Below are 24,960 nucleotides of genomic sequence, written 5' to 3'. Positions count from 1 at the left end.
CACCCTTCTGGCACGAGGTTGGAGGTCATCAGCTCTTCAAATGACCCCTAAGGTCAGTGGGGGGTGGCCTCTCCTAGAGACGAGCTCCAGCCAATCAGCGCCCAGTTCGTTGGTCCCCTGCTCTGCTTTCCCAGGGCCTCGTGTTATTCACAACATGTTAATGACCTTAACCCTATTGATCATGGCCAAACAGCCTAACCTTTAGCCATGTGGAGCCCAGCGGTAACCTCCACACCACAACATTTGGCAACATGAGTCGACAGATTTCACTAGCATGATCATGTTTCCTATTTGTATACAATATATCAATATCCAAAGAGTGTGAGGTTATGGATATAATACAGATAACTATTTTTGTGTTTACTTTAGACACTGATGTCTTGTCATCCTTTTCACAGCTAAAATCATCAGTTGAGGTTTTGTGAGAGTAAAGACATTTTTTTATTTTTATGTTTTGGGTCCAGAGAAATAAAAACTTAGCATTTTTCCCTCTGTTTTTCATTTTAATAACTGTTGTCTGGACACACTAAATGCCAGTGACCTAGTTAATAAACATCCATAACTGATAAACTGCAACACAAGTGTGTTTCCTGATAAAGACAATGTCCTTTAAATATATAACATAACATGCATGTGTATTTCCTGGATGTAAATTTAACTAATAAAATAACTTCTAAAAATCTAAATTATTGAGTAAACACATTATGAGCTGCTGTTAAACAGACCCTTTGAGCCTTGAATTATAACTTTAAGGCTTCAGATGATTAAATCAATAGTTAGCTCTAATCAATACATAATTACACTCCGCTCTCCTCATTTGATTGGATAGTGGAGTGTGGAGGTGCAGGTTTGTGGCAGTAATCCCTTAAAATCATCACGCAACCATCTATAGTAACTGTGGAGAATCAGAGTTGTATCATATCTTTTGGAAGGCACAACATGTTTCACAGTCTGAATGTGATGACTGCATTTACCTGTAACCAATGGATGGGTGTTTTGCTGATACAGCATGGCTGATCTCACAGCTGGAGCCCATTGTGAGGCTATTGAATGAGGGGCTGGGAGACGGGAGGGTCATTGTCAAAAGGCACGGTCGCCCAGATCAATATCTGAATTCATTAGGCAGCTGACTTGCAGCCATCAATATCTCTTCATAATTACCAGGTTCTGTGGTAGAAGCAGATGCTGTTCAGTGTGACCCTATTACCAGTGGCCTTTGGTAACTGATAATTCACTATGTTCATCTTATTTTGTTGTCTTAAATATCTAATGCACAGAGAAAAAAAGATCTCATTCGGCTGAGTTGCTACATTGCAAATAAGTAGATTACTGATCATTTTGTAGTTTGATAATTATCAGGATGTATCTGATCTGAGCTTGACATTTATGTACATTTCAGCTGTATATATCTTGGAAACACTTCCACTGAAAGACATTAAAACCTCTCAACTCTTTGAACAGCTCAGTTCAAGTCTAGTCAACTTGATTTCTAAGGCCGGAAGTCACAAATTTGTCTCAGAGGGCTGTACAAACTACAGTTTATTTCCTCATCCTTCTGCCTTTGACCATCCTCATGGATAAAGAAAAACATTAGAGTACCAAAAAAGGGATCCCTCCTTCATCACAGCCGGGCATGCAATAAATGTCTTATATATAAAGTAGGCATTGAAAGGACAACACAGTTTCATACTGTTTTACTTTGTTTATATTTTGCGGACCCTGCCACCTTTCTAGCTTCAAACAGGGTTCTGGTGACCTTATTTTGCTCTGAGAACAGTTTGTTTACTCAGTTATGGAAAAATAATTTCTGAGTTTGCATTATTGCCCCATTTATATTGTAAATATTAACATTCTGAGTTTGAATTTCTTCGCCCCTTTATTTAGGATTTAGATGAAGATGGTTATAATCTTATACACACAAGCCTTTTCTAAGATGATCTTTACTGCTAGTTTCGGCTCCAGGTGAGGGTCTAACAGGAAACAATCACAGTCTCTCATCATGACATCATCCTGTAGGTGCAATGAATGAAAATTTCCAGTCACACGTATAGTGGCAGTTTCTCCTGGGGGCCCCTGGGGTCCCCACACCTCACTCAGCACACACACAGGCACACTTGCTTCTGGCCGGTGCTGTCTGCGCATGCGTGAGAGGAGCCCCCGGCACCCCTGTAGAGCCGTTGGTGCTCCGCTGCTGGCAGTAGAGATTGCGGGGATATCCGGACAGCACGCAGGAGAGCGGCGGGCTGCGCTGAGGGGGAAAATGACACCACAAATCGGATAAATGGCCAAGTTTAAGATGAAAAACTACCAGCACTGGCTGCTTTTTGTTTTGTTCATTCCTTTATCAAGTAAGTGTCTTGTTTTTGTTTTCTTTCTGCTGATGTTATCCTGCTGCTGACCTGATTTGAGGTCCGTCCACGGACCGTTGACCAGCTGCCTGTTAGCTAGTTTCTCTCTGAAATAACGCAAATGTTAAACTATTTTGTTTTTTCCTGAGCCACGTTGACTAAGAGGAGGAGATAACGACATAGGTTGTTAAACTTTAACTGTACAACCACGTTTTATTTCTCTCATTAACGTTAATGTCAGTTACATGTCACGAAGTCTGGTACTTGTGACAGCAAATATATTAAAACACCATACTTTATACACACAATGTTGTTGTTTCTGAAAGATACATTTGGTTAAATCAGGACACCACATTACATTTGAACCTGTGGTACCCATCTTAATGCAGCTGCTATAAGTGCAGTGTGTCATACTAAGCAATCATGACAGTATTATTTTTCATAATTTCTGGTCATACCAATGTAGTTTTATTATAATATTCCTCCAGTATGCTACTTGATATGTGTGGTCTGTTAGGCTACATAGTAATTGTTTTGAAGCTTATCCATAATCAACTCTTCACTAATACTCTCATTCTTGTCCTCTAGGTGTTTTATGTTTTAGTGAGTTGTCCTTCATCACAGAGCCCAGTGATGTTACAGCACTACCAAAGGACCCTGCTGTCTTGGACTGTCAGGCTCATGGGCAGCCTCCGGTCACCATCAAGTGGCTGAAGAATGGAGTTCGTTTGGCAGAAAGTGAACACGTACAGTTTCTGCCCAACGGCTCCTTGTACATACCAAAGATAAAACACACCAAGGAGGAATCAGATGAAGGGTTTTACCAGTGCCTCTCCCAGAACAAATACGGAGCTATCCTAAGCCAAAGATCACGTCTGACTATCGCAAGTAAGTATGGAGCTCAGAGTGGAAAGATTTCTTTGAGGCTGACATGGACTTTTTTCCTGTTTTCTGCTGTTGAGACCAAGAGGAGGATGGGTTAAAGTGGTTGGTTTACGCTCTGTGGTGTCAACATGCAGGCCATCAGAATGGCAAGTTCATGGGTTATTAACCTGGAGATGGGAAGCAGATGTCCCCCACCCCTTTCTTGACTGAGGAAAACCCTCTAAAGTCTGGGTTTCCATGTTATTGGAAGTTGTTCAGACTTGGCTGTGCTTGAGTTTAAAGCTGTCAGTCCAGTTATAGGATCATTTTAAGAGACAGTTAAAGGTAGATGGAGAGTCAATCTAAAAGCTCATAAATGCTCCATAAATAGGCAGCCCTGGGTCTGAGTACTTTTCCCTGTTTGGAGCAAAAGTAACACTTGCACTTGTGAAAGTAATCAGGAAACACTGGCAAAAAGTTAGAAATTAGCCTTCTCTCACTTCTTATGTTAGTGGGATTGCATTGTCACTGCAGGCTGTGGCACTGTGTAATTGCTGAATGGTCTGCTACACAGAGGAATCTCTGAAAGGCCATTTGCCTTTTAGCCTTTGTTTGGAGTAACCCTGACCGCCCCAGAAGAAAAGGCTTAGTTTTCAGGGCATTTGTTTGTCCACATATCAGTGGACAGGACAGCTGTGTCTATTCAGTGGGCCTGGCCTACCATGGACACTTTTCACAGGTCTTAGAAGGGATATCCCATGAGCGGGGTCATGGAAACTAGCAACACCTTCTGAAACATACTGATTTTGACACTGACACTGAGGATAGAAGGTTTTGGGCAATATGTCCTAATGCTCAACAGTTCAAAACTATAAAGAAGTACATACTACTATCACACAGGAAGGGATTTATAAATATAGAAATACAAAGTGGAAAACAAATCTTTTAGCTAATAGACACACTAACTGCTCTGGCAATCTTGGTGTGATTGTCAATCAAAAGATTGAAAAAAATCAGTTTCCTATAAGATGACCAACAGAAAACCTCAAAAGTCAAGTTTAGTCTGGCGTCCAGCCTTTTGTCAGTGAAAGGGTTAAAGGTTTTTGGTCAGCTGTAGGCATGTAGTGGAGGATGGGGGGCCTCCTCTGTGCTCCCCTTCTGTCCAGAGGTCCTGCGGGTCAGGGGTCACCAGGGAAAGGCTTTGTGATGTCACAGGCCTGCTCTGGCTGGGCTACCCTGCTGTTCTCTCTCCCAGCCCACAATCCCTTTCACTGGATCAGTCCCTCTGTTGCCCTGTCAAGCAGAGCCCTTTTGTTAAAGAAATGGCCAGTGTGTCATGTGAGTGAACTGGCCTGATATTCCAGTAAATAGTGTCGATCCTTTGGAAACATGTTTATATTCAGAAAATATGTTCTTGTTTTACTTCTGGGATTACATCACCAGTTTCAGAACATCTCGGATTTACAGGGGGTGTCAGATATCTCATATATTTCCTGTAATATCTGCACAACAAGTACATTTATACTTTGCTCTTGTAAATTATAATACTGTAACATTTGATATGGGATATAAACAACATAAGAATCACAAGGTTCTCTTTTGTCTATTGACTAATGGTAACCTGACTTCGATCTGGCTCCCAGTTTGGGGCTAGAATTGAATGGACAGGGGGTAGAAGCGAACTTTGACCTCTGCAGGGAAACCTTTGTGCTGTTTGACCTAGACATTGATTTGTTCTTTACAACAGAGGTGACCATATTAGCGGATCAGTCTGTGCAGGCCACACCCACTGTCTACATCACTGATCCCAGCAAGAGTGAAGACGATCTGTTATCTCTCAGTGGAGAGTAAACAACATATTGTTTTTAACTTGTTATCAGGTGCTGAGGGCTTTTTCTGTTGCTCACAGGTCAGCCATGTTGACTGGAGGCAGAATAGGTGGATCGTTCAAGACTTCACGATAATACTGACCATTGGAATATAATTAAATGAATTATAACATGGTATTTGTTTGGCATTTACTGACCCTAAGCCAAAACGTACTTCCATTTCAGAGGAAACAAACCATTAAGAATCATTTCTTCTGTCCGTGGTTGAGACTAAAGCCCCGATGCACTTCACACAAGCAGGGTCTTACGAGTTTATTTTTGTAATATTGATGAGATTAGGTCTTGAATTTAGGGATTGCTCTTTAATGTGGAGTTTCAGTGGGAGAACAGAGTATTGATTTTCTTTAACATGATATTGACTTCCTTCCTGTGAGTGAGGGGGGAGGGAGAGAGTTATCACCTTAATGAATGAAGGTCATTTGTCATATTTAACAGAGCATTCTGGAGATAAATGCAGATTGGGGGCTGCTTATTTGTGGTGATTATTGAAAGACATTTTGAATAGACATCACAAACAGAAAGGGACTCAGCAAACTGGACAGTTGTTTTAGTAGTTTAAAAGCAAGTATATTTATACTTAATCTGTGACTACATAGCAGGGTCTAAGTAGAACATTTACATATGCATAGCTTTAAGATATGTGCAACATTAAACTGACAAAATGGCATATTTTGCAGATATGTAGTGTGTCATCCCTGATTTCTGCAAGAAATAGGTTTACTTTTATTATTCAACAATGTTTCAGATATTTTATTCCTCGTGGCTGCTTGCAGTCCTGATTATGCAAAGTGAATTGATTGTTTTTTATCTATAACAATGCATCATTCAGTGTCATTCTTCTATTGATCCATTGATTGGACCAGCTGGTCAGTGTGGGACCTGATTGCTCATCTGCACAAAAGCAAGATCATTGTGGCTCACAAGGATCAATTCATTTAATAAAATCAGTTAACATCCATCAAAGTCAAGACTTTGCATGCATAATGTGTAATATTTTAAGTGACAAACGAAGATAACTGCAAATAAACCCATAAGTTTTAGTTAAAATGTTCTGTTGCTTGATTGATAATTTATCTTTCCACAGGTATCTCAGAGTTTTTATTGCATCCTGTGCCTATGGTGGTGACTGAGGGCTGTGTGGCTCGATTCTCCTGCGCAGTCACCTCCAGCCCTCCTGCCACCACCACCTGGGAGCTCAACCAAAGCACATTACCGCTACAGACAGACAGGTAATGTGCCTGCCAACCCACCTTGATAAATTTTTGACAGTCCCCATCCTTTTGTTTATAACATTAATTTATAACCTAGTAGCACCTCCTGAATTCTGTTGCTGTCTAAGTACACCTTCTAATGTTACCTTTGTATTTTCCCAGAATAACCGTTTTACCCAACGGAGTCCTTCAGATCCACAATGTACAACTGGAAGATGCTGGACAGTATCGATGTGTGGCAACTAACATCGGTAGCCGTTTGAAGAGTAGAGAGGCCACACTGACAGTCAACCAAGGTGCATAAACTGCATTAACTGGAATTTAGGAGTGAGCTTTAAACTCTCATTTTACTTAGGGAACTCTGAATTAAAAAAATGTCTTTTCTTGTGAAGGTGCAGGCCCTAAACCACGTCAGAGGCCCAGAATCATCGCTGGACCTCAGAATGTCACAGTTTCTCTTCACCAAACTGTGGTGCTGGAGTGTGTGGCCACAGGCAATCCCTGGCCCATCATCTCCTGGAGCCGTGCAGATAGTAAACCTATTGATGTATACAATGCCAAAGTGCTGGGCAATGGGAACCTGGTTATTACTGATGTCAGTTCCAAGCACAGTGGAGTCTACCTCTGCAGGGCTACCACCCCTGGAACCCGCAACTACACTATTGCTGCAGCCAACATCACAGTCCAAGGTACAGTAAACTCTTCATGTCCTGCCAGCTTCTTGTATTCCATATGCTTTAACACAACACAAGCCTTTGTGGATGTGAAGTATTTTTAGAGAATAAGTCAGTGTTTTGTTTTGTGGGTTAACAAATGGTAAGCAATAGATTCTGTCTTCATCACATTGTCTTACATCTCTGTTTCAGTGCCACCATCCATTGTTGAGAGGCCTGAGAGCCAGACCCGTCCACGAGCAGGCACTGCCCGGTTTATGTGCCAAGCAGAGGGTGTGCCCCCGCCACGCATCAGCTGGCTAAAGAATGGGGAAGAGGTTCACTTAAATGGGAGGATTAAGATGTACAACAGGTATTACACAACAGGAGTGGTAGTCACAATTGCACATAAAATATTTCATCCCTTTAGGTTTCTGGTGTATTACTGCTAATTAATATTTTGTATTGTTCCACAGTAAATTGGTGATTACCCAGATCATCCCAGAGGATGATGCCATCTACCAATGCGTGGCAGAGAGCGAACAGGGCTCTATGCTGTCCTTGGCTCGCCTTATTGTTGTCATGTCCGAGGACAGGCCCAGTGCACCGAGAAATATCCATGCTGAGACCATCTCAAGCTCTGCCATCTTACTGGCCTGGGAGAGACCTCTGTACAATGCAGACAAAGTCATTGCCTACTCAATCCATTATATGAAGGCTGAAGGTGAGAGCAACAGGAAGAACCATTTAAATATGTCTCAGGTTTTTAATTTGAGCTTTCAAAGAACACAAATGAACTCAAAGGGATGAAGGTGTGAGAGGAGGAAAGATGACCACAATAAGCTATCTCACTCTCTCACATATGATCAGCTTTCCTTGGTGAAGGCCATCTGTTGTTGCTGCACAGAGCAGAGGTCAAGGAAGACTCAGAATGGCAACTTCACTGAAATAACAACAGGCTTAGCCAGCCCATTGTCCTCTCCCCAGCTTATTCTGCTTGTAGTTAAAGGGGCAGTGTAGCTTTTTAAAAGCCTCACAGTCTTGCAAGCCAGTAACTTAAGGAGATATTTAACTTTAATCATTAAATTGACAGCCAAATAACTATATGAAGTACAAAGGCAGACTTTGTAAACAAATGTTTAAGTAAGTTTGTTTTAAGAGGCCTGGAAGCAGTTATGTCGCTGTGCTTTGCATTATATAAGTTTATAGAAAAGATGAGCGACAAGCCTTTCAAAAAACTTTCATATTAGTCTCTTCTTTGGATCATTTTAACCTATTTTCTAAACTACTTTACACTCTGTTGCATGTCAGGTCTAAACAACGAAGAATACCAAGTTGTTATTGGAAATGACACGACCAGCTATATCATCGATGACCTGGAGCCAGCCCGAAACTACAGCTTTTACATCGTGGCTTATATGCCAATGGGAGCCAGTCGTATGTCAGACCAAGTCAGTCAACATACCCTGGAGGATGGTAAGCACTGAGCATTGAGACACCCCGCATTCCTTGCAATAAATCACTCTGGTAGTTAAGCTAAAATGCATGCAAGTGAAGTGTGTACAGAGAGCACATTTTGAGTGGACATAAGGGGGATGGGCATGCAGTTGTTAGAAGTATTTTCTTGGTGTGTTCCACTCACTAACTCAAATTTCGAATAAAACATAGAAATTTGACAGTTTTTGCCAGCATGTTTCACCACATCATGGTCAAGTGAATTTGTTATATCCCTGTTTTTCTGCAGTGCCTTTGCGAACCCCAGAGCTGAGTCTGACCAGCCACAGCTCCACAGATATCCAGGTGAGCTGGCAGCCGCTGCCTGCCAAGGTGAGCCGCGGTAGGTTGTCTGCTTACAGACTTTCCTACCGTACAGCTGTGGACAACACTGTCACCTCAGTGGAGATACCTCAGAACAGCACAGAGTATCTTCTAGAGGGCCTGCAGCCTGACACCATCTACCTGCTCCGCATGGCTGCAGCCACCCGTGTGGGCTGGTGTGAGCCTTCTGCATGGACCTCACACCGTACACCTAAGACCTCCAGCAGCAAAGGTAAACCTGCAGAAGACTTACAAGGAACAAATGTTTGAGAGCTGGTGATATTAAGTTGTGTGTTCTTCTTATCAATACAATCTCATCACATGGCTGTGGAGAGCAGTATGGTTCACTTAACTTTTGCATTTGTTGCAAAAGTTCTCATGCGTGATTGAATTTATTCTTAGGATCAAATGCAGGCATCTTCTGTAGTGTAATAAAGTAATGAGAGTATTAGAATCATGTGGACTTGTTGATGAACTTGCTATATGCTTTGGCTTTGGTCAGATCACTGTTTTTGTTGCTCTCAGAATACCAGGACGATCACTAGAGCTCATGCAGAGTGGTCGGCTTATGACTAGAGTTTGCTCTTGTAGCATTGTCCCACAGTCTTTGTGTTGGTTACCCAAGAACCTTTGCCCTTCGCTGTCAGTGATGTTATAGTGGCCTCAGTCACGGGTCATAAAGAGAGGGCCTCAGGCATCTCTGTCGGGGAAAGAATAGCCCCTTTTCATGGTCCGGTGTGTTGGGGGAGGCTCTTTGTCCACCAAAGCTGGATTTCTTGTTTTCAAAAGTTTGGTTATATATATTTAGGTGATGTAAAGCAGCACAGCTGACAGAATTACACATTTTTATCTGAGAGAAATTTTTGAACGTGAATACTAGTGCGTTTTCTTCCAAACTACAGCCTAAATTTGAACTGTGTCACACCCCAAACTAATTAATTTGAATTGACAATCCTGAGAAACCATTGTGTTAGTAAAATGATCTCCCATCCATCTACCCATCCTTTTCTATACCAGTGTCCTGCTGTTTTCTGTTGTTTATATGTTTAGTCTTCCTTTCTGCTCAGCAGGATTTCAAATATGAGTGTGTATTGATCCAAATGCCTGCTGTTTTTTCCCCCATAGTGCCTTCAGCCCCTATTCTTCAACTTGAGCCTCTTAACTGCACCTCCATTGTGGCACGCTGGCAAATCTCCCCAGAATCTGTGGCTGTTCAGGGTTACCGGCTGTGTTACCATGAGGAAGGACAACCAGAGCAGCCTACAATCCAGCTGCAGTCCCAAAACTATACCTACACCATCAGTGGCCTTGGTGAGTGATGTCCTAGCTGTCTAGTAATGAGAAGATGGGATAGTGGAGCAGATAAAAAACATAGAACATCAAGTATATTTGACCATGCTGCTGCATTTCTACCATTAAAACCTGTGATTTTGGTGTGGAGACAATCCAGAGTGACCGATGGGTTCTTAGTCAAATAGGTCTTCCCAATTTAATTCAGTGGCCAGTTGGATGGTGCATTTGCATTTTCACCCTCTGTCCTGATCAATATGGGCTGACCCCTCTTGCCTAACCAGCAGCCCTCTCCAGTCTGGCCACCGGTATTGTGCTAGATCAGGCTCCCAGGGTTAGAGGTCAGGGTCCAGATGTCCCTCCCACCACCGTTTCCCATCATGCAGCTTGCATAATTACCCCGGGCCATTGTGTTGTGTTCAGGGGCAGACCTGCCCTGTAAGACCCTGGCCACTACTCCTCCTTTAGCTGGACACTGGAGCGCACAAACAAACACCCTTGGGATTGTCCAGAGCTGGACCAAGCCGCTGACCTCTAGCCGTGAGACAGCAGTCCTGGATTAGGACCCTGCCCCCACTGGTCATCTGTGCTGTCCATGTAAATAACCCAAAGCAATCTATATGCAATATGAACCAAGGCCCTACTGATCAAAACTGCTGACAATATAATTTAGTCTGTTGTGAGCCTTCAGGCACAGGGTGGTTCCTGCTCAGTTCATATCCAAAACACTAAAAAAACAGATTAATAAATTAATAGTGACTGTTCTTATTTAAAATGCTTTTGTAGTAATAACTTGCTAGAAATGCAAACCCCTTTAGGATGTGTCTATACTGATGATCACACAGGGTGCAGTCATCTGGTTCCATACTATCATCGGTCTTGATATAAGTTCTGTTCTGGAGCCATGTTTCTGTCTGTGTTACTCCAAGTTTAAGGCTATAACGCAAGGGCAGTAGGAAGAGCGTGAAAGAGGGAACAAAAGGGGCCCAGCTCCCACAGTCCTGGGCCCAGATTCCTTGTGTTCTATCTTGGCCTGACCTGGTGACCCCAGTCAAACCCCCCAGTCCCATGGGCCTAGGATCCCAGCAGCTGAACGCTGCCTCTGGCCCAGCCCCCACAGCAGGCCTGGACACACCACCTTCACTGGTCAATACCAATAGGCCGACCTTTCACACTGGAGGCATAAAACAAATCTTAACGCTCCCTAAAAACATCCCAATTAAGGAGCTAAAGCAATGGAAGCTTTTCAAGTTAAGACAGAAACCTTGGTTGCATATTTTCAAATGAACGCTTCCTACCGACAGACCGGAATGATGTTTCTGATGTCTTTTAGCAAGCACTTGAAACAACATTGTATCATCCCATAACTACTCTATTTTTAAGTCTACAGTACAAACAAGATCACATTTTACCTTATTTTACCTCTGCTGTTGCCCCTGAAATTCAGTGATCTGTTTCTTGTGCACAATAAATCAAAGGGATTCATGGTTGTAAAATGTTTACAGGCTCTCAAAAGAGAAAGACAGTATAATTTTGTGATAATTTTCATAGAGGTTATCGATCATGTCACCATAATAAGTGGGCCTTGGGTCTTGTTGATCTTTCTCATGCTCCTTTCACATGACAAGAAATGATGAATGAGATATTGGGGTGACTCAGGAGGCCATGCATTGTCCATGCAACGAGAACGGCTAGTTATGACCTACAGACTCCCCCCTGCCCCCCGGAGCGGATTGTCAATGTGTCTGCCTTTTTTTAATAATAGATGCTGCTTTACTATTTGTTAATCATCACTTTTGGTATTTTAATGATGGTCTTTCATGCTTTGGTATTACTTACCAAATATTTGGCCCTACTGGACCATTCATTTGAAAAATTATGTTATAAGGGTGTCTGCACGTCCTAATTTTATCTAATTTCATTTATCTATCTTAATTTTTCAAGCACTTCTGCGTAAAAGTCCACATTTCTGATGTTACAGATCTGATTTGTCCAAACATCTGTTTTAAATTTGGTTAAAAACTGTTGAATGTGTCTTTAAAAGCATTTTATTTAAGAGTCTGATATCTGCAGAGACCCTGGTTATGTACAGCTACTGTTATGTGAATTTGACTGACTTTCAGTTGTAGTTGAAAGAACCAGGGCTGAAAATGGCTGAAAATTGATTATTTGTATTTCAGATCCGAGGAGAAAGTATCATGTCAAGATTCTGGCTGTCAGTCAAGCTGGTGATGGCTATCAGACAGACCAAACAGTCAGTACTCCTGGTTGTGTGTGTAAGTACTTTTCTCTATTATCTTTCAATTTAAAATGGAATACAACCTCTTAAATTGAAATATGTGATGAAAATATGCAATTTGCTTGCAGCGGCCAGAGACCAGCCAACAGCATCCCCTCCACCTCCGGATCACGTGACTGTCTCGGCCAACAATTCATCTGCAGTAGCCCTGCGCTGGAGCCGTCCTGCTTTCCCCTCTGGAAAGGCCGTTAGCTATACAGTCCGTTGTACACCTGTGGGCACCCACAACGCCTCTGCTATTCGCTACCTGCAAACGTAAGCTGAGAATCCCCCAAATATTCGGTGTTTTACCTCAGGCATAACAAATAAAGACTATAATATGAGATTTCTTTTGTCCACAGTACCAAACAGAGTGTGATGGTTCAGAGTTTAGATCCAAACACTCGCTATGAGTTTGTCGTACGTCTTCATGTGGACCAAATGTCAAGTCCCTGGAGTTCTGTTGTTTACCACCAGACTCTGCCAGCAGGTAATAACATTATCTTGTAAAGACTATGTAGCTTTTTGAGTGTCCCACTATTTCTTCTACCATGCAGACTCCAATCAGATCATTTCCATCTTTCTCAACAAGCGTTCTTTATTATGAATGTTATTTCTTTGTGTACAGCACCGAGCCAACCACCTGCAGCAGTACGAATAACTCTGATCGAGGATGACACTGCCCTCGTGTCCTGGAGGGAGCCAGTAGAGCCCAATGTGGTGGTATCACACTATACCATCTTGTATGCTTCACAGAAAGCCTGGTTGGGTGGACGCTGGCAAATATTGCAGAGGGAGGGTGAGTACTGCACTGGATCGTGTTATCTGTAAAGTCAGTGATGCAGAATGTATTTTGGGTGAAATATGTGTGCCAGCACTACAAACAACAAAAGTAATCATACTGCAATTTTTAAAATACTAAACTAACCACTGTATATACCTAAAGCACTTTTATCCCCACTTTTAAACACATAGAGACATGTTTCCTGGAAACAGTGATGATGAAACTATCATAATGTTAATTGTGTCACCAACCACACGGGAACCTTCTTTCATCACTAGTGTAACCCAAACTCTCTACTTTCAGCTTATGAACAAATAATACATACTGTATAAGTTAATAAGTTATTTATGCAACATCAATTTTCTGTATTTCTAATCCTTGTGCCGTGTTTCTACCTCTGTTCACAGGAAGCCATACCATGGCCCTGCTGGAAAAGCTGGAGCCGGGGAATGTCTACCTGGTGAAAATCTCTGCCTCCAACCAAGTCGGTGACGGGCCTTTCTCTAACATTGTGGAGCTGGTGCCTACGCGTGGAAATACCCACCGCAGCAAGAATCCCAGGCACTCTGACAGCTTCCCAGATACAACAAGTAAGCATCATGAAACACTGGAGCGTGCATGATGGAGGTGTCTCACCTGGATGAGTTTAATTAATTTGTTATATCAAGTTGGTAGTTATGTGACATTAAGTTTAGAGTTATTTAGAAGCTATGCACTGGTGTTTGTGTTTGTAGCTTTAAATGAAATGGTTTGAATCGGAACTTTCAAAAAAGTATTTTTCAGACTTCTTGTGTGAACAAAAATGCAGTTTTTACAGGTGATAAGCTTTCTTGTTTATTATCGTACATGTTTTTTTGTTTTTTTTTTAAACATTCGGTTCTGACACAAGTAGAAATGTATTTATTTAAAGAGATTGTTTGTAAAAATGTTCTATGAAGAGAGAATGAAGGTTCCTCTCTGGTGAGAACCGAACCACTAGGAGGCGTAGATCAGCAAAAAAAGAGTGGATCAGTAAAGGTATAATAAAGATAAGGCTTTAGGTTTATTTTCAACTACAACTAAGACAAGACATCCATATTTTTCATTTTTTTATGCATGTCAAGTCCTGCACACAGTTTTGATCGTGAACTGCAAACAGTTGAATGTGAAAGTCTGTTAAAAATCATTTTAAGAGTATTAACTTCGGATTTCATTAACATTTGTCTCTATTTTAATTTGCTTGTCTAAAAAATTGTATAATTATTTCCCATCTGACACACTGTGTTTATCTTCTAGTGTTCTCTGATGGTCTCTACCACATAGACCAGAGATCTATGACGGGGATCATTGTTGGTGTGAGCATCGCCTTGGCCTGTATTGTTATGTGTGCCTTGATCCTCATCAGTAAGGGCAGACCAAGGTACTGATTATAATCATTTGGAATAATGAAAAACAGTTGACAGTTATGGTAAAAAATATAAACAATAACTTTTCTTCTGACATTTGTTTACATTATTATCTTTGTGTGACTTACAGCAAATCCTCCACTCACAAAGTCATTGGGTTGGGAGCTGCTGAAGATCCTCGTGCTGGTTTGTCCCTGCCCAATGAACGCCTTACAGAGAATGCTGAGGCTCTTATACCTATGATAAATGCTCAGTTTATAGATGTCAAGGTGAGAAAAACATTGATACAGAACTCTAAAATTCACGGTTACATGTCTTATGTTCTAAAGAGCATAGGGCCATGAAATTATCTGTGTTTCTCATATTTTTTCTCATTTGTTCCAGGGCGGCTCTAGCATTGTCATAAATAGTGCCGGTCTGGTCAGCAGCAAGAATCACAGCAGGTGGCTGCTCTTCAACAGGGACATCATTAATCCAGATGAGAGTGATGTAAGTGATGCAACATGATTCTGTCCATCAGCTGTCTTTCTACTCAGATTTATTTTTTATTATAATTTAAATTCTATCATCTCTCCATCATTAGGTTGAGAGGAGAGCCAGCTTGTATGAGGCTGGAAAAACTGTCCTGAGATATGAGGAGCATTTAGGTTCAGCGCCCCTGCCACCTTCGTCCCGGGAGATCATCTACGGACCTTTGCACTCGGAGAGCTCTCAAAGCAGTGAGGGCAGCCAAGAGACGGGAGACTCTGGACACTACTCCAACGAAGAAAGCAACGAAGAGATGAGCAACCCTTCCACCAGCCAAAGCTCAAGGCCTGAATCTTTCGGGTCGGACGATATTGCTGCCGTCGCTGAGCTGAAGCAGTCTTTTGAAGTGGAAAATGAGGAAATGCCGAGGCGTCCCCTCCATCACTCCGCCCCTGATGCTACCCGGCGCTGCTGCACCTCTGAGGGCTCTCTTCCTGCCCTGCACACGTCCCAAGCAGTCGGCTCCTGACATCACCTGGCCTAGATCTATCTCCAGCAGCCGAAGCAAAGCCACCTCTACCTCGTTTGCTTCCTGAGTTGAGCCCTTCAGTTATTTCCTAAGGCACATGGGATCAGGAAGTCAGCTGCTGCGATGGAGGAAATGTGCTTTTGCTTCGGATCTACCTCAGGATTTTGTATGAATGTTTGTTATAACATTTTATTTCCATTTTTTTAACTTTCTACCTGTTTGTCTGTGTTTGGCATTGTTTGTCCTAAACCAAAGCTCACCCATGATGAATGTTAAAAAGAATGTCAGAAATGTACTGTGATACATTTTCATTATATTTAATTACTGTCCACTGGAGCCGAGGGCAAAGTGGAGCCCTGTCGACTTATTATCTACCTCCGTGTTCTGTTATTGTACATACATGACTACCTCCTTTTCACCACATATTGTGCAGTATTATCTCAGACTCAGGGGACAAGGTGAAAACATTTCATTGCCATGTCTTGTTACTTCTGTCCGGGCGTTGTTATCAAGTGGTCCTCGTTTTTTAAATTCTCTGAATTCTCTTTTGTTTTCAAGGTTTGAAAGAGCTTTTGTTTCACATTTTTTGAATGATGTATGTTGTGAAAATAACAAGTGCATTAGATATTGTCAAACTATTTGAGCTTTATCATAAAAATACTGTTTGGCAGTTTTAGTGCACTGAACTCAAAGCTTTAACATGGCCTTAATATCGAAAAGGGCTTTGCATACTATAGAAGAAGAGACCCAAAGATGTGGAAAATTGTACCCAAAGAGTTTTTTGATAATACAATAGATATTCTAAGGCAACCAAAAATATATTGAGGGTGAATTTGCCAAAATATTGTTCGTGCCAATGATGTAAATTTCCCTTAGAATGGTGGTTTGAATGCTTTACTCAGTGTAAATTTTCTTGATGCTTTATTCTGGTCAAAGCTTTAGCACAAGTCTCCCCGGCTTGCGCTCCATTTGCCTTCAAGACCATTGCTAAACGCAGCGGTGATGCCGATGCTATTATCCAAAGAGTTGTCTCCTTCCTCAGATGGGTATGGCTTTTCATTCAGTTGATCCTTGGTACTGTGAGGTGGAAATTATTGACACAAGACCAAAGATCCAATGTGTCCTCCCAGTGATAGATGATAATATTTATTCTTCGTTTCGAGAATCATCTGTTTCTGTTCACCAATATTGCTGTATGGGGAAGAAATCTCTTTCTTGCTCCCTAATATTTCCTGTCCAGGTGTGACAATGAAGGATTCTGACTATCAAAATGGAAACCCTATGTGTGAAGAGCAACATAATCAATTTTTATATCTTTGTAATACAAATAATCCTAACCAAAGAAACTTGAAGTCTCTGTTATTTAGTGATTTTCTTTGGTTTTCATTTACATTATTTGCATTTAAATGTGATATGATTTCCAACAGTTTTGATTACTAGAAAGGCATTTTCACATTGTGTTTTTTTAAAGCTTGAGATGTCATAAATTGTTCTGCTGTCTTTTTATCACCATGAAATTTCACCTGAATGATACGTAGGTTACATTGGAACATTTTTGATTTAGATCGTCCCTTTAGCATGTTGTAAACAAAGAAAATTCCCAATTTTAATGTGACATTTGACTAAATTGATAAGGCTGTTTTCAAGTACAAAACTTGTCTGTGTGATGCATTTTAATACAAGAGGTTAATGTGGAAGCCACAGATAATTTTGCTGACTTAACTCAGGTGCCAAATGTAGATTAGAGTGTAGACTTAACTGTTATTATTTAAGTTATGGTTTTCTGATATTTCTGCTTTTGAATACCAAAATACATCTTTTGAACCAAAGTGAGCAACAGAACAAATTATTTTACGTGTTGAAATGTTGCAACAGACTTTTTTGATACTCTCAAGATGATCACAAGTACTAGATAATAAAATTGTTCTTGGAAAAATACATTTTGTGTTGCACTTTGTCTTCTTGGGGATATCTGTGTGTGTGTGTGTGTGTGTGTGTGTGTGTGTGTGTGTGTGTGTGTGTGTGTGTGTGTGTGCGTGTGTGTGTGTGTGTGTGTGTGTGAGTGAGAGAGAGAGCAAATGAAAATCCATTTTAAATATTTCTTGAAAAGTTAGTATGATAAGTAATATTTTGAATAACATGCTGCATGTACATTTTGCTAGAAACAAGAGGATGGGCTTTGAGAATAGCTGACAATCAATGAAAGTGTTTACCAGATGCCCAAAATTGTTTTGTTCTGTTAAACTCCATCAAAAAAACAACTAAATCTTCTTACCAACAACAGTTAAAAGAAAAACAGCCCTTTTGTTCTGAAAAGTAGAGACAATATTTTATATATTTTAAACCATACTCCTGTGAAAAGTGATAAAAAACATCCAGAAAAATAACTGACACTGATTTTAACTTTCACTTTCTAAGGCTTTTCACAATGAAGAGAAATCTGAAGTATTTCTGTTGTGACATCTCATTCACTTTAAGTAAATATGTAGAGCAACATTTGACTCCATAATCAATAGTCACATGTGAAGAGATATAACACCATGGTCACCAAGTGTATGAAAAAGGAAGCAGAGAGAGTAAGAAGTACAACTGTGAGATATACTGGAGTTTTAAAAAATATATATTATTATGCTTGAAAAGATGATGTCATTAAGTGTGAACTATTAAATTGATAGATATAAGTCAATAAAGTATGAATAACAATAAGAATAAATAGATTAATAATAACTGTTATTATTGATATGGTTATTATGTCATTGGGCCTCTGTAGAATATTATGGATGTGTCATATTAGACAACTTGTCGTTATAAACATAGACATGGAACATATATATCTATCTATACCCATGGTAATAATATTCTGTGGTACAGCAGTTAAGGAGGAAGTCCAAACCCATTAAAGATTAAATGATCTTCCACCAGTCTTCAGTCTTTTTCATGTTTACAAACACTGAAGTTGAATGATTTCAAAGCAGGAACAGTGATATACAGGGAGTCCAGCAGGGGGCAGCAGATCTCCAACGGGCGCTTCAGCTGTCAGAGTTGAGGTCACAGAAGAAGTCGTGACGGCTCGTTCTTGTTTTTATCGCCCGTCGCACGCAGCACCTCCGCTGTGAAAATGCGCATCGAAAAGTGTTATTTCTGCTCGGGACCAGTGTACCCCGGACATGGGGCGATGTTCGTGAGGAACGACTGTAAGGTATGATACCGTCTTCATGCCTGAATAATCCCTGAACGTCAACAGAAGCTCATATTTGACTGTTAGCTAGTTGCTGGCTAACGTTCACTTGCTAACGTAACGTGCTGTGTTCACTCACGTGGGGGTGAAGGCAGGGTTTTATGAGCTGGAAGACGGTTAATAACTCAACGTGATGATTATCTACCTCAGTGTTCAGTGATTTACAGAGTGAAGTAGTCGCACATGGCGTCAACACGGTGAGATGTTAGATCCAAGCTGCCTTTCAAGAGTGAAGTTGACGAAGAGGCATTTAACTGGCAGGGCCTCAGGTTGGCTTGTGGAGTTATTGCGCCCTCTAAAGGTTCGCAGTGCAAACAGCAGACTGTTGACAAATCACAAACACTCCCACAGTCAAGCTCTGAAAAGTACACTATCTTTGTAAAGTTTGTAATGTTTGTTGAAACTGCACTATTTTTAAACTTTGCTTGAGGTTTTGAAGCCTGTACTGCGTTAATATTATGCTTCAATAGTATTTAAAAACACCCACGACAGTCCCAACAGAGGCAAAACATATTTCACAATATAAATGTAATGTTCTAGGAATAATGACTGAATTTGTTTATTTTTGTGATTGTTATAGAGTATGGTGCATATTATATTTTTGCATAGTCTTAACTGACAGTGTTTGTATTTATGTCTTTTATTTTGGATTTGTTTTTACTGTAAATGACTTCCTAGCTTTTGAACAGTTCTATATAACAAAAGTTGATTTTATTTCAATTTAGCAATGCTTCTCCGCCTACTTGCTTTTATTCTTTTATTGCGTTCATAATTATATACACTTTATACCATGTGCAACTTTGGCAACATCGTATTTAATAGGGATAGACTGATTATTGGCCTCGCCGATATTCAGACTTTTTCGATTATCGGTATCTGTGTTTTGTTTTTTGTCTAAATGCTGATTAAATATATTAATTTAAAAATGCAATACTTTGGCTCTGATGCAGCATCCTCTCTCTGTCTGTAGTCACTACTCACTGTCACTGGTCTCACTCAGTGTCCTGGCCACAACAATATCTGATCGGTTACACATGAATGTTTATGAATAAGTTATGTACTGAGTGAGCTATTATTTCACTTGGTAAAATACACTTGGTCTCTTTGTCTCTGTTTACTCGTTCATATTCATTAGAGGTCGTGTGGTTCCTTCTTTAGTTAAACTTTAAATTATTTGTTTTTCTGTCTGTCTTTTTGAATACATGTAGTCATTCAGATTCTGCAGGTCAAAATGCATCAAGAACTTCAAGAAGAAGCGTAACCCAAGAAAGACAAGATGGACCAAAGCATTCAGAAAGGCGTCAGGAAAGGAGTTGACAGTGGTGAGTTGGTTTTCTGTAGAGCACTTTTATCAGTCTTTTATTGTTTTTACTGTTACTCATCCAACAAACATCCTCTCTTTCAGGACAATTCTTTGGAGTTCGAGAAACGCAGAAACATACCTGTGAAATATAACAGAGATTTGTGGGAGAAGACAGGTAAAGTATACAATTATTTCTTGCTTGTACTTGCTGTGAAAGTGTTTTTATTTGATTTTTGAACTTAAGAGTCATGTGTCCCTTTTGATTTCTACAGTGGAAGCCATGAAGAGGGTGGAAGAAATCAAACAGAAACGACAGGCACGATTCATCATGAACAGGTGAGCGTTTGCGTTCATTCTCTGGCAGAGTTCATCTTGTCTTTTTCTTATGTTAAATAGCTTTTATGTAACAGATTTTGTATTGACAGTGTTTGCCTGGCCTTGACTGTTTTCATCTTCACTATATAGATTAAAGAAGGGCAAACAATTGGAGACGGAAGAGGCCATCACCGAAGTGAAGAAAAATATCCACCTTATCAAAGCACCACATGCAGGTAAAAGTCACCAAATAGTCGAGTTATACTCAACAATCTTATGATCTCTAATGATATGTTCAAGGAATTTGAATTCATGACATTGATTTCAACACACACGAGGTACTTGTGTACTTGACAATAGCAGACATAACAGACACACACGCACACTGTACAGCCCCCTTCACTGGAGGTAGACGGCAATTGGAAAGATTCAGTTATAAATTATTAAAAAATATAAACCCAACCCAATGACATTTTATCTCTATTTTTTTGCAGGAAAAGCCAAAAAGTTGGAAGACAAGATGGTGCAGAAGTTACAAGAAGATGTGGATATGGGGGCTGAAGATAATTAATCTTGTACCCAGAGGGTTTGTTTGTGTGATGGCACATTGACCTTGATTTATATTTTACTTCTGTTTTGGAAGTACATTTCCAAGAGGCTGATGATGGACGCAGTAAAATTTGCTGTACAGGAGCTGAAACCATCGGCCAAACAGAGATCTCCAAACCAACAGCAATTAACCACATATTTCCCAGTTATTGTTTTCTGAGTGTAAGTTGGGGCTTTAAAGAATTCACTCAATCCTGTTGCAGAGTATAATGTATTACAATAATGCAGAAAAGATAACCAATAAAAAGTGAAAAAGTGTTCTTCTGTTTCTAATTTTCTGTGATATTAACTACTTCTATTAACTATACCCATACCTAAATAAGGACCTAAGTTGGTGCCAAAGGGTATAGTTGATTGAATATTTGTAGTAGTTGTTGTGTTAGTATGAAAATTATGTAGGGAGAGTTTAGCTAGTGTATGCAATGCTATCGGCAAAGAAAACCCATAATTGCAGTTAAAAACTATGCTCTTAAGGGAAAGCATGACTTCTCTGGTCTTTAACCACTACCATTATTTTTACCAAGAAGTATTGATTTAGATGCTCCGACTAATGTGACAAGTTTGTTTGATTGACCCTTACCACACAGACGATCAGAGGTGTGTACAATTGGATATTGACGAGAAATACAATGAAAAACAACAGCATGAATAATCTTTTGTCTTCCATACCCAAAGAATGAAAATTTTAAAGAAATAGTCCAACAAATCAATCGGGAGACAATGAAGAGTAAATGAAAAGCCTCAGATAGTGAAATTACTGTATCCTACTACTACTATATCCTTGAATTGTTCATATTGGTATGGAAACCCATATCTGCCAGGTAAAGAAAAGACATTGACAAACTTAGCTTTGATTAAAATAACCATTTTCCCATAGTTTATCCTAATTTTGAGATAAAAAGTTGTTATAGGACAGAAAAGTCATAATTTAGATAAATCTTGACTTTCGCTCATTTCAAAATCTCATGATGATGAAGTGGGCCTCCATACATTTGAGGGCCAAAGAATAATTTCAACATATTAAAAGTGTTACACACAGGACAATTATGTGTTCATTGTTTATCAAAACATAAAGGTACGAACTAATAACTCAAAAGCTTCATATATAACTTATTTTGAGATACAGTATATAAGTGTATTTGTCGTAGACACATTCATGTGATGATCTGATGCTCCCTGATCTCATCCATCATCTCTGGCATCGATTCATTGGCCTGTTGCTGGACAGGCTGCATGACAGGCTGCTGCCCTCGCCCGCCTAGTCGCTTGCCAGTTCCACCTTTCAGCTGCCAGAAGAGCTGCTTCAACAATTACATCCTGTTTTTGGCGCAGAGCAGGGATACAATACAGCTATGTCCGAGGAGGTTGAAGGAACGAGGGCTTCTGAAGAACAGCAGGTAAATTGTAGCGGCAAACTGCAAAATTTAGCTACTCAGCCGATGCTGTTAGCACATCGAACCTGGCAAATTACAAGGCGGCTAGCAGCAAGCTAGTTAGCCACTAGCTAGCACGCTACTGTTGGCTAATGTAATTAACGTTGCTACCGCCAAGTAATTAGCTAATTAGCTGCCAGCGCTTGTTGGTAAAGCAAAACAGAAACACTGTTGTCTTCGGGGAGACGAGTAAAATGCCGCAAGCACTTGTAATTTGACCGATGGCTTAGCTAACAGTGGTTAATGTTGTAGCTAAACATGCTAAGTTAAATGGCAAGATTAATGCTAGTGCAAACACCAGTTGGAGTTTCCCTCATGGCGGCGCCTGCTCATTATGCAACATAAATATGTAGTCCTACGAGCTTCAACTGCTGCTGCTGTCACAATACATATTGTAGTTTCATTAGTCACTAATGCCATATGCACTTTTAACTTTACTTGACAGTTTTTCCTCCCATGATGTCAGCTGAACATGCGTTTGCCATTTATACACTCTGTGCTCTTTCAACAGGAAATGGAGGACAAAGTAATCAGTCCAGAGAAATCCGAGGAGGCCAAACTTAAGGCCAGGTACCCTAACCTCGGAGCCAAGCCTGGAGGCTCAGACCTTCTCAGGAAAAGACTTCAGAAGGGGGTGCGTTTTATATCTCAACTCTCTTGTCACTGATTCAAACAATCCCAGTCTTGCAAGTATTCTCATTTTGTCTTTGTGATTGTCCAGCAAAAATATTTCGACTCTGGTGACTACAACATGGCCAAGGCAAAAATGAAGAACAAACAGCTGCCATCTGCACCAACAGAGAAGACGGAGATCACAGGCGGCCACATCCCAACACCTCAGGACCTGCCTCAAAGAAAGACTTCGATCGTGGCCAGCAAACTGGCTGGTTGATGCTTTTATGTTTACTGTTTTGTTACCATTCCAACTCCCACTTCATATCTACCTGCCGTTTACGTTCTTGTTAATTTTTCACCTTTGTATGTATTCTGTAAGAACAAGTTATGTACCAAGTCAAATTCTTGAGAAAAAATTGGCAACTGTCAGACACTGAATTGTCAGTGAGTAAAATCCAACAGAGAAGTAGCTGAAAGTGTTTCTCAAGATCCTAAAAGAGACTAAATAGTGGTTTATTGAACATGATATCACACTCGTAAATATGAATGGATGTTAGCGCTATCTAATTTTTACAGAGTGTCACTTTTAAGGATATATGCCTCCATGCAAATTGCCTGTCAAACAGCAGCTGAAGAGCCTGCACAGATGATCTGTTTACACCATCTCAAAGGAATCTTGTTCCACCGTGTTAATGTTAATTAAAGAGGCAGAAATAACCACAGAGAAAATACTATCACGGTTTGCATTGATGTATGTGTAATTAACAGCTCATATGGAGGCATGTCTGTTTAAATAGTGAAAAGTGAAGTAATCCTACTTTGTTTTTTTTGTTTTCTAATCCTTGATTGTGTGTCCCTTCCTCTCTCTGTGAAGCTGTTTGATTCTGTGCTTTCAACGCACTGAAGAGTAGATCACAAACACTTTGTAGCCAGTTGTATTTTAATTCATTTTAGTGACATTGGTTTGCAAAGACTTGCTGCTGGTCTCCATTTCATCCTGACCTTTAAAATGGCCTTAAAAGTAATGAACCCTCTTGAGCAATATTTGCTCCCTCAGTGAGAATCTTAGTTGTGAATTTTGCCTGAAATGTCTGTCACTGTCTGACTGGAATCACTTAAGGATTTTATGGAAAGAAACTCCCTTGACATGTCTGAAGTGTGCATGTGCATTAATTGTGCAGTCACACTGTGCCATTTGTTTTGTAAATAAAATAGTTTTGCATAATATCTTATGTACACGTATTCAATTGAATGTGTCGCATTTATTTTTACACTCAAGTGTTACTAAATGACAAAAGTGCCTGCACTGAAAAGGGGTTTAACACGTTATCACATGTTAATACTCGAGATAACCCGACCAAGGATAAATGTTAAAATAAGTTAAACTGGGCAGTGGAATGACCAGGGCTACCAACAGGGGGGAAACAGCAGGTCAGTTTTCCTGTGTCACGGGGAGGGCATGAAATTATCTGCTGGGGGGGCCTTTGAAGATAAGACTTTCCTGGGCATGAGCAAGACTGTCAACAGCTCTTGATACTGATATGAAATGGCAATTTAAATTCACTGCATACTTGATCATTTATAGCTCTGGTTAGCAGTAAGTCCTGGACCTCCAGTAACTTTTTTCTGATGTGGACTGACAGCCATGATAAGGAAATTATGATCAACTATAAGGAGGATAAGCAAAAGTACTTAGTCAGTGATGGAACCTAACCAAGTACATTTACTGAAGTACTCTACTTAAATACAATTTAGTATGAGTATTTCCATTTTCTGCCACTTTATGCTTCCTCTCCACAATATCTTGGATGCAAATATTGTACTTTTACTCCTCTATATTTATTTGATAACTTTAGTTACTATTTTAGCAGGAATTGAATAAAACAAACAAACACTGATTTTATTTTTTTTAAATGCACATGTTGTATCA

General features: G+C 40.3%; 3 protein-coding genes across 3 annotated transcripts; all 3 read left to right on the top strand.

Moving 5' to 3' along the window:
- Positions 1–2,213: 2,213 nt before the first annotated feature.
- On the top strand, positions 2,214–17,455 carry prtgb (protogenin homolog b (Gallus gallus)). Its single transcript, XM_084364479.1, has 19 exons — positions 2,214–2,348; positions 2,937–3,236; positions 6,186–6,330; positions 6,475–6,608; positions 6,705–7,001; positions 7,179–7,338; positions 7,442–7,689; positions 8,277–8,441; positions 8,710–9,015; positions 9,909–10,094; positions 12,254–12,349; positions 12,441–12,627; positions 12,714–12,841; positions 12,980–13,150; positions 13,543–13,725; positions 14,411–14,534; positions 14,651–14,789; positions 14,905–15,009; positions 15,104–17,455. Exons 1-19 carry the CDS (start codon positions 2,282–2,284, stop codon positions 15,515–15,517), a joined length of 3,555 nt encoding a protein of 1,184 aa, XP_084220605.1. The 5' UTR covers positions 2,214–2,281; the 3' UTR covers positions 15,518–17,455.
- A 1,103-nt stretch (positions 17,456–18,558) lies between these two features.
- Positions 18,559–21,242, top strand: rsl24d1 (ribosomal L24 domain containing 1). Its single transcript, XM_084363784.1, has 6 exons — positions 18,559–18,716; positions 19,964–20,077; positions 20,161–20,233; positions 20,331–20,394; positions 20,524–20,609; positions 20,868–21,242. Exons 1-6 carry the CDS (start codon positions 18,636–18,638, stop codon positions 20,942–20,944), a joined length of 495 nt encoding a protein of 164 aa, XP_084219910.1. The 5' UTR covers positions 18,559–18,635; the 3' UTR covers positions 20,945–21,242.
- A 929-nt stretch (positions 21,243–22,171) lies between these two features.
- Positions 22,172–24,257, top strand: arpp19b (cAMP-regulated phosphoprotein 19b). The gene is made up of 3 exons (XM_084364603.1): positions 22,172–22,379; positions 22,927–23,049; positions 23,137–24,257. The coding sequence occupies exons 1-3, from the start codon at positions 22,335–22,337 to the stop codon at positions 23,305–23,307; spliced, it is 339 nt and encodes a 112-aa protein (XP_084220729.1). The 5' UTR covers positions 22,172–22,334; the 3' UTR covers positions 23,308–24,257.
- Positions 24,258–24,960: the final 703 nt, after the last annotated feature.

The sequence above is a fragment of the Pagrus pagrus genome, assembly GCF_965226575.1.
Source record: "Pagrus pagrus genome assembly, chromosome: 10".
In the NCBI taxonomy this organism is placed as follows: Eukaryota; Metazoa; Chordata; class Actinopteri; order Spariformes; family Sparidae; genus Pagrus; species Pagrus pagrus.
This window is presented reverse-complemented; position numbering and strand designations above follow the sequence as displayed.

Excerpts from the sequence above, each read along its gene's own strand:
- prtgb (XM_084364479.1), top strand. The coding sequence starts at position 2,282 with ATGGCCAAGTTTAAGATGAAAAACTACCAGCACTGGCTGCTTTTTGTT. Across the intron at positions 14,535-14,650 it reads ATCAGTAAGGGCAGACCAAG|CAAATCCTCCACTCACAAAG; the intron begins GTACTGATTATA and ends TGTGACTTACAG. Across the intron at positions 14,790-14,904 it reads CTCAGTTTATAGATGTCAAG|GGCGGCTCTAGCATTGTCAT; the intron begins GTGAGAAAAACA and ends CATTTGTTCCAG.
- rsl24d1 (XM_084363784.1), top strand. The coding sequence starts at position 18,636 with ATGCGCATCGAAAAGTGTTATTTCTGCTCGGGACCAGTGTACCCCGGA. Across the intron at positions 20,078-20,160 it reads CAGGAAAGGAGTTGACAGTG|GACAATTCTTTGGAGTTCGA; the intron begins GTGAGTTGGTTT and ends CCTCTCTTTCAG. Across the intron at positions 20,234-20,330 it reads AGATTTGTGGGAGAAGACAG|TGGAAGCCATGAAGAGGGTG; the intron begins GTAAAGTATACA and ends TGATTTCTACAG.
- arpp19b (XM_084364603.1), top strand. The coding sequence starts at position 22,335 with ATGTCCGAGGAGGTTGAAGGAACGAGGGCTTCTGAAGAACAGCAG. Across the intron at positions 22,380-22,926 it reads GGGCTTCTGAAGAACAGCAG|GAAATGGAGGACAAAGTAAT; the intron begins GTAAATTGTAGC and ends CTCTTTCAACAG. Across the intron at positions 23,050-23,136 it reads GGAAAAGACTTCAGAAGGGG|CAAAAATATTTCGACTCTGG; the intron begins GTGCGTTTTATA and ends GTGATTGTCCAG.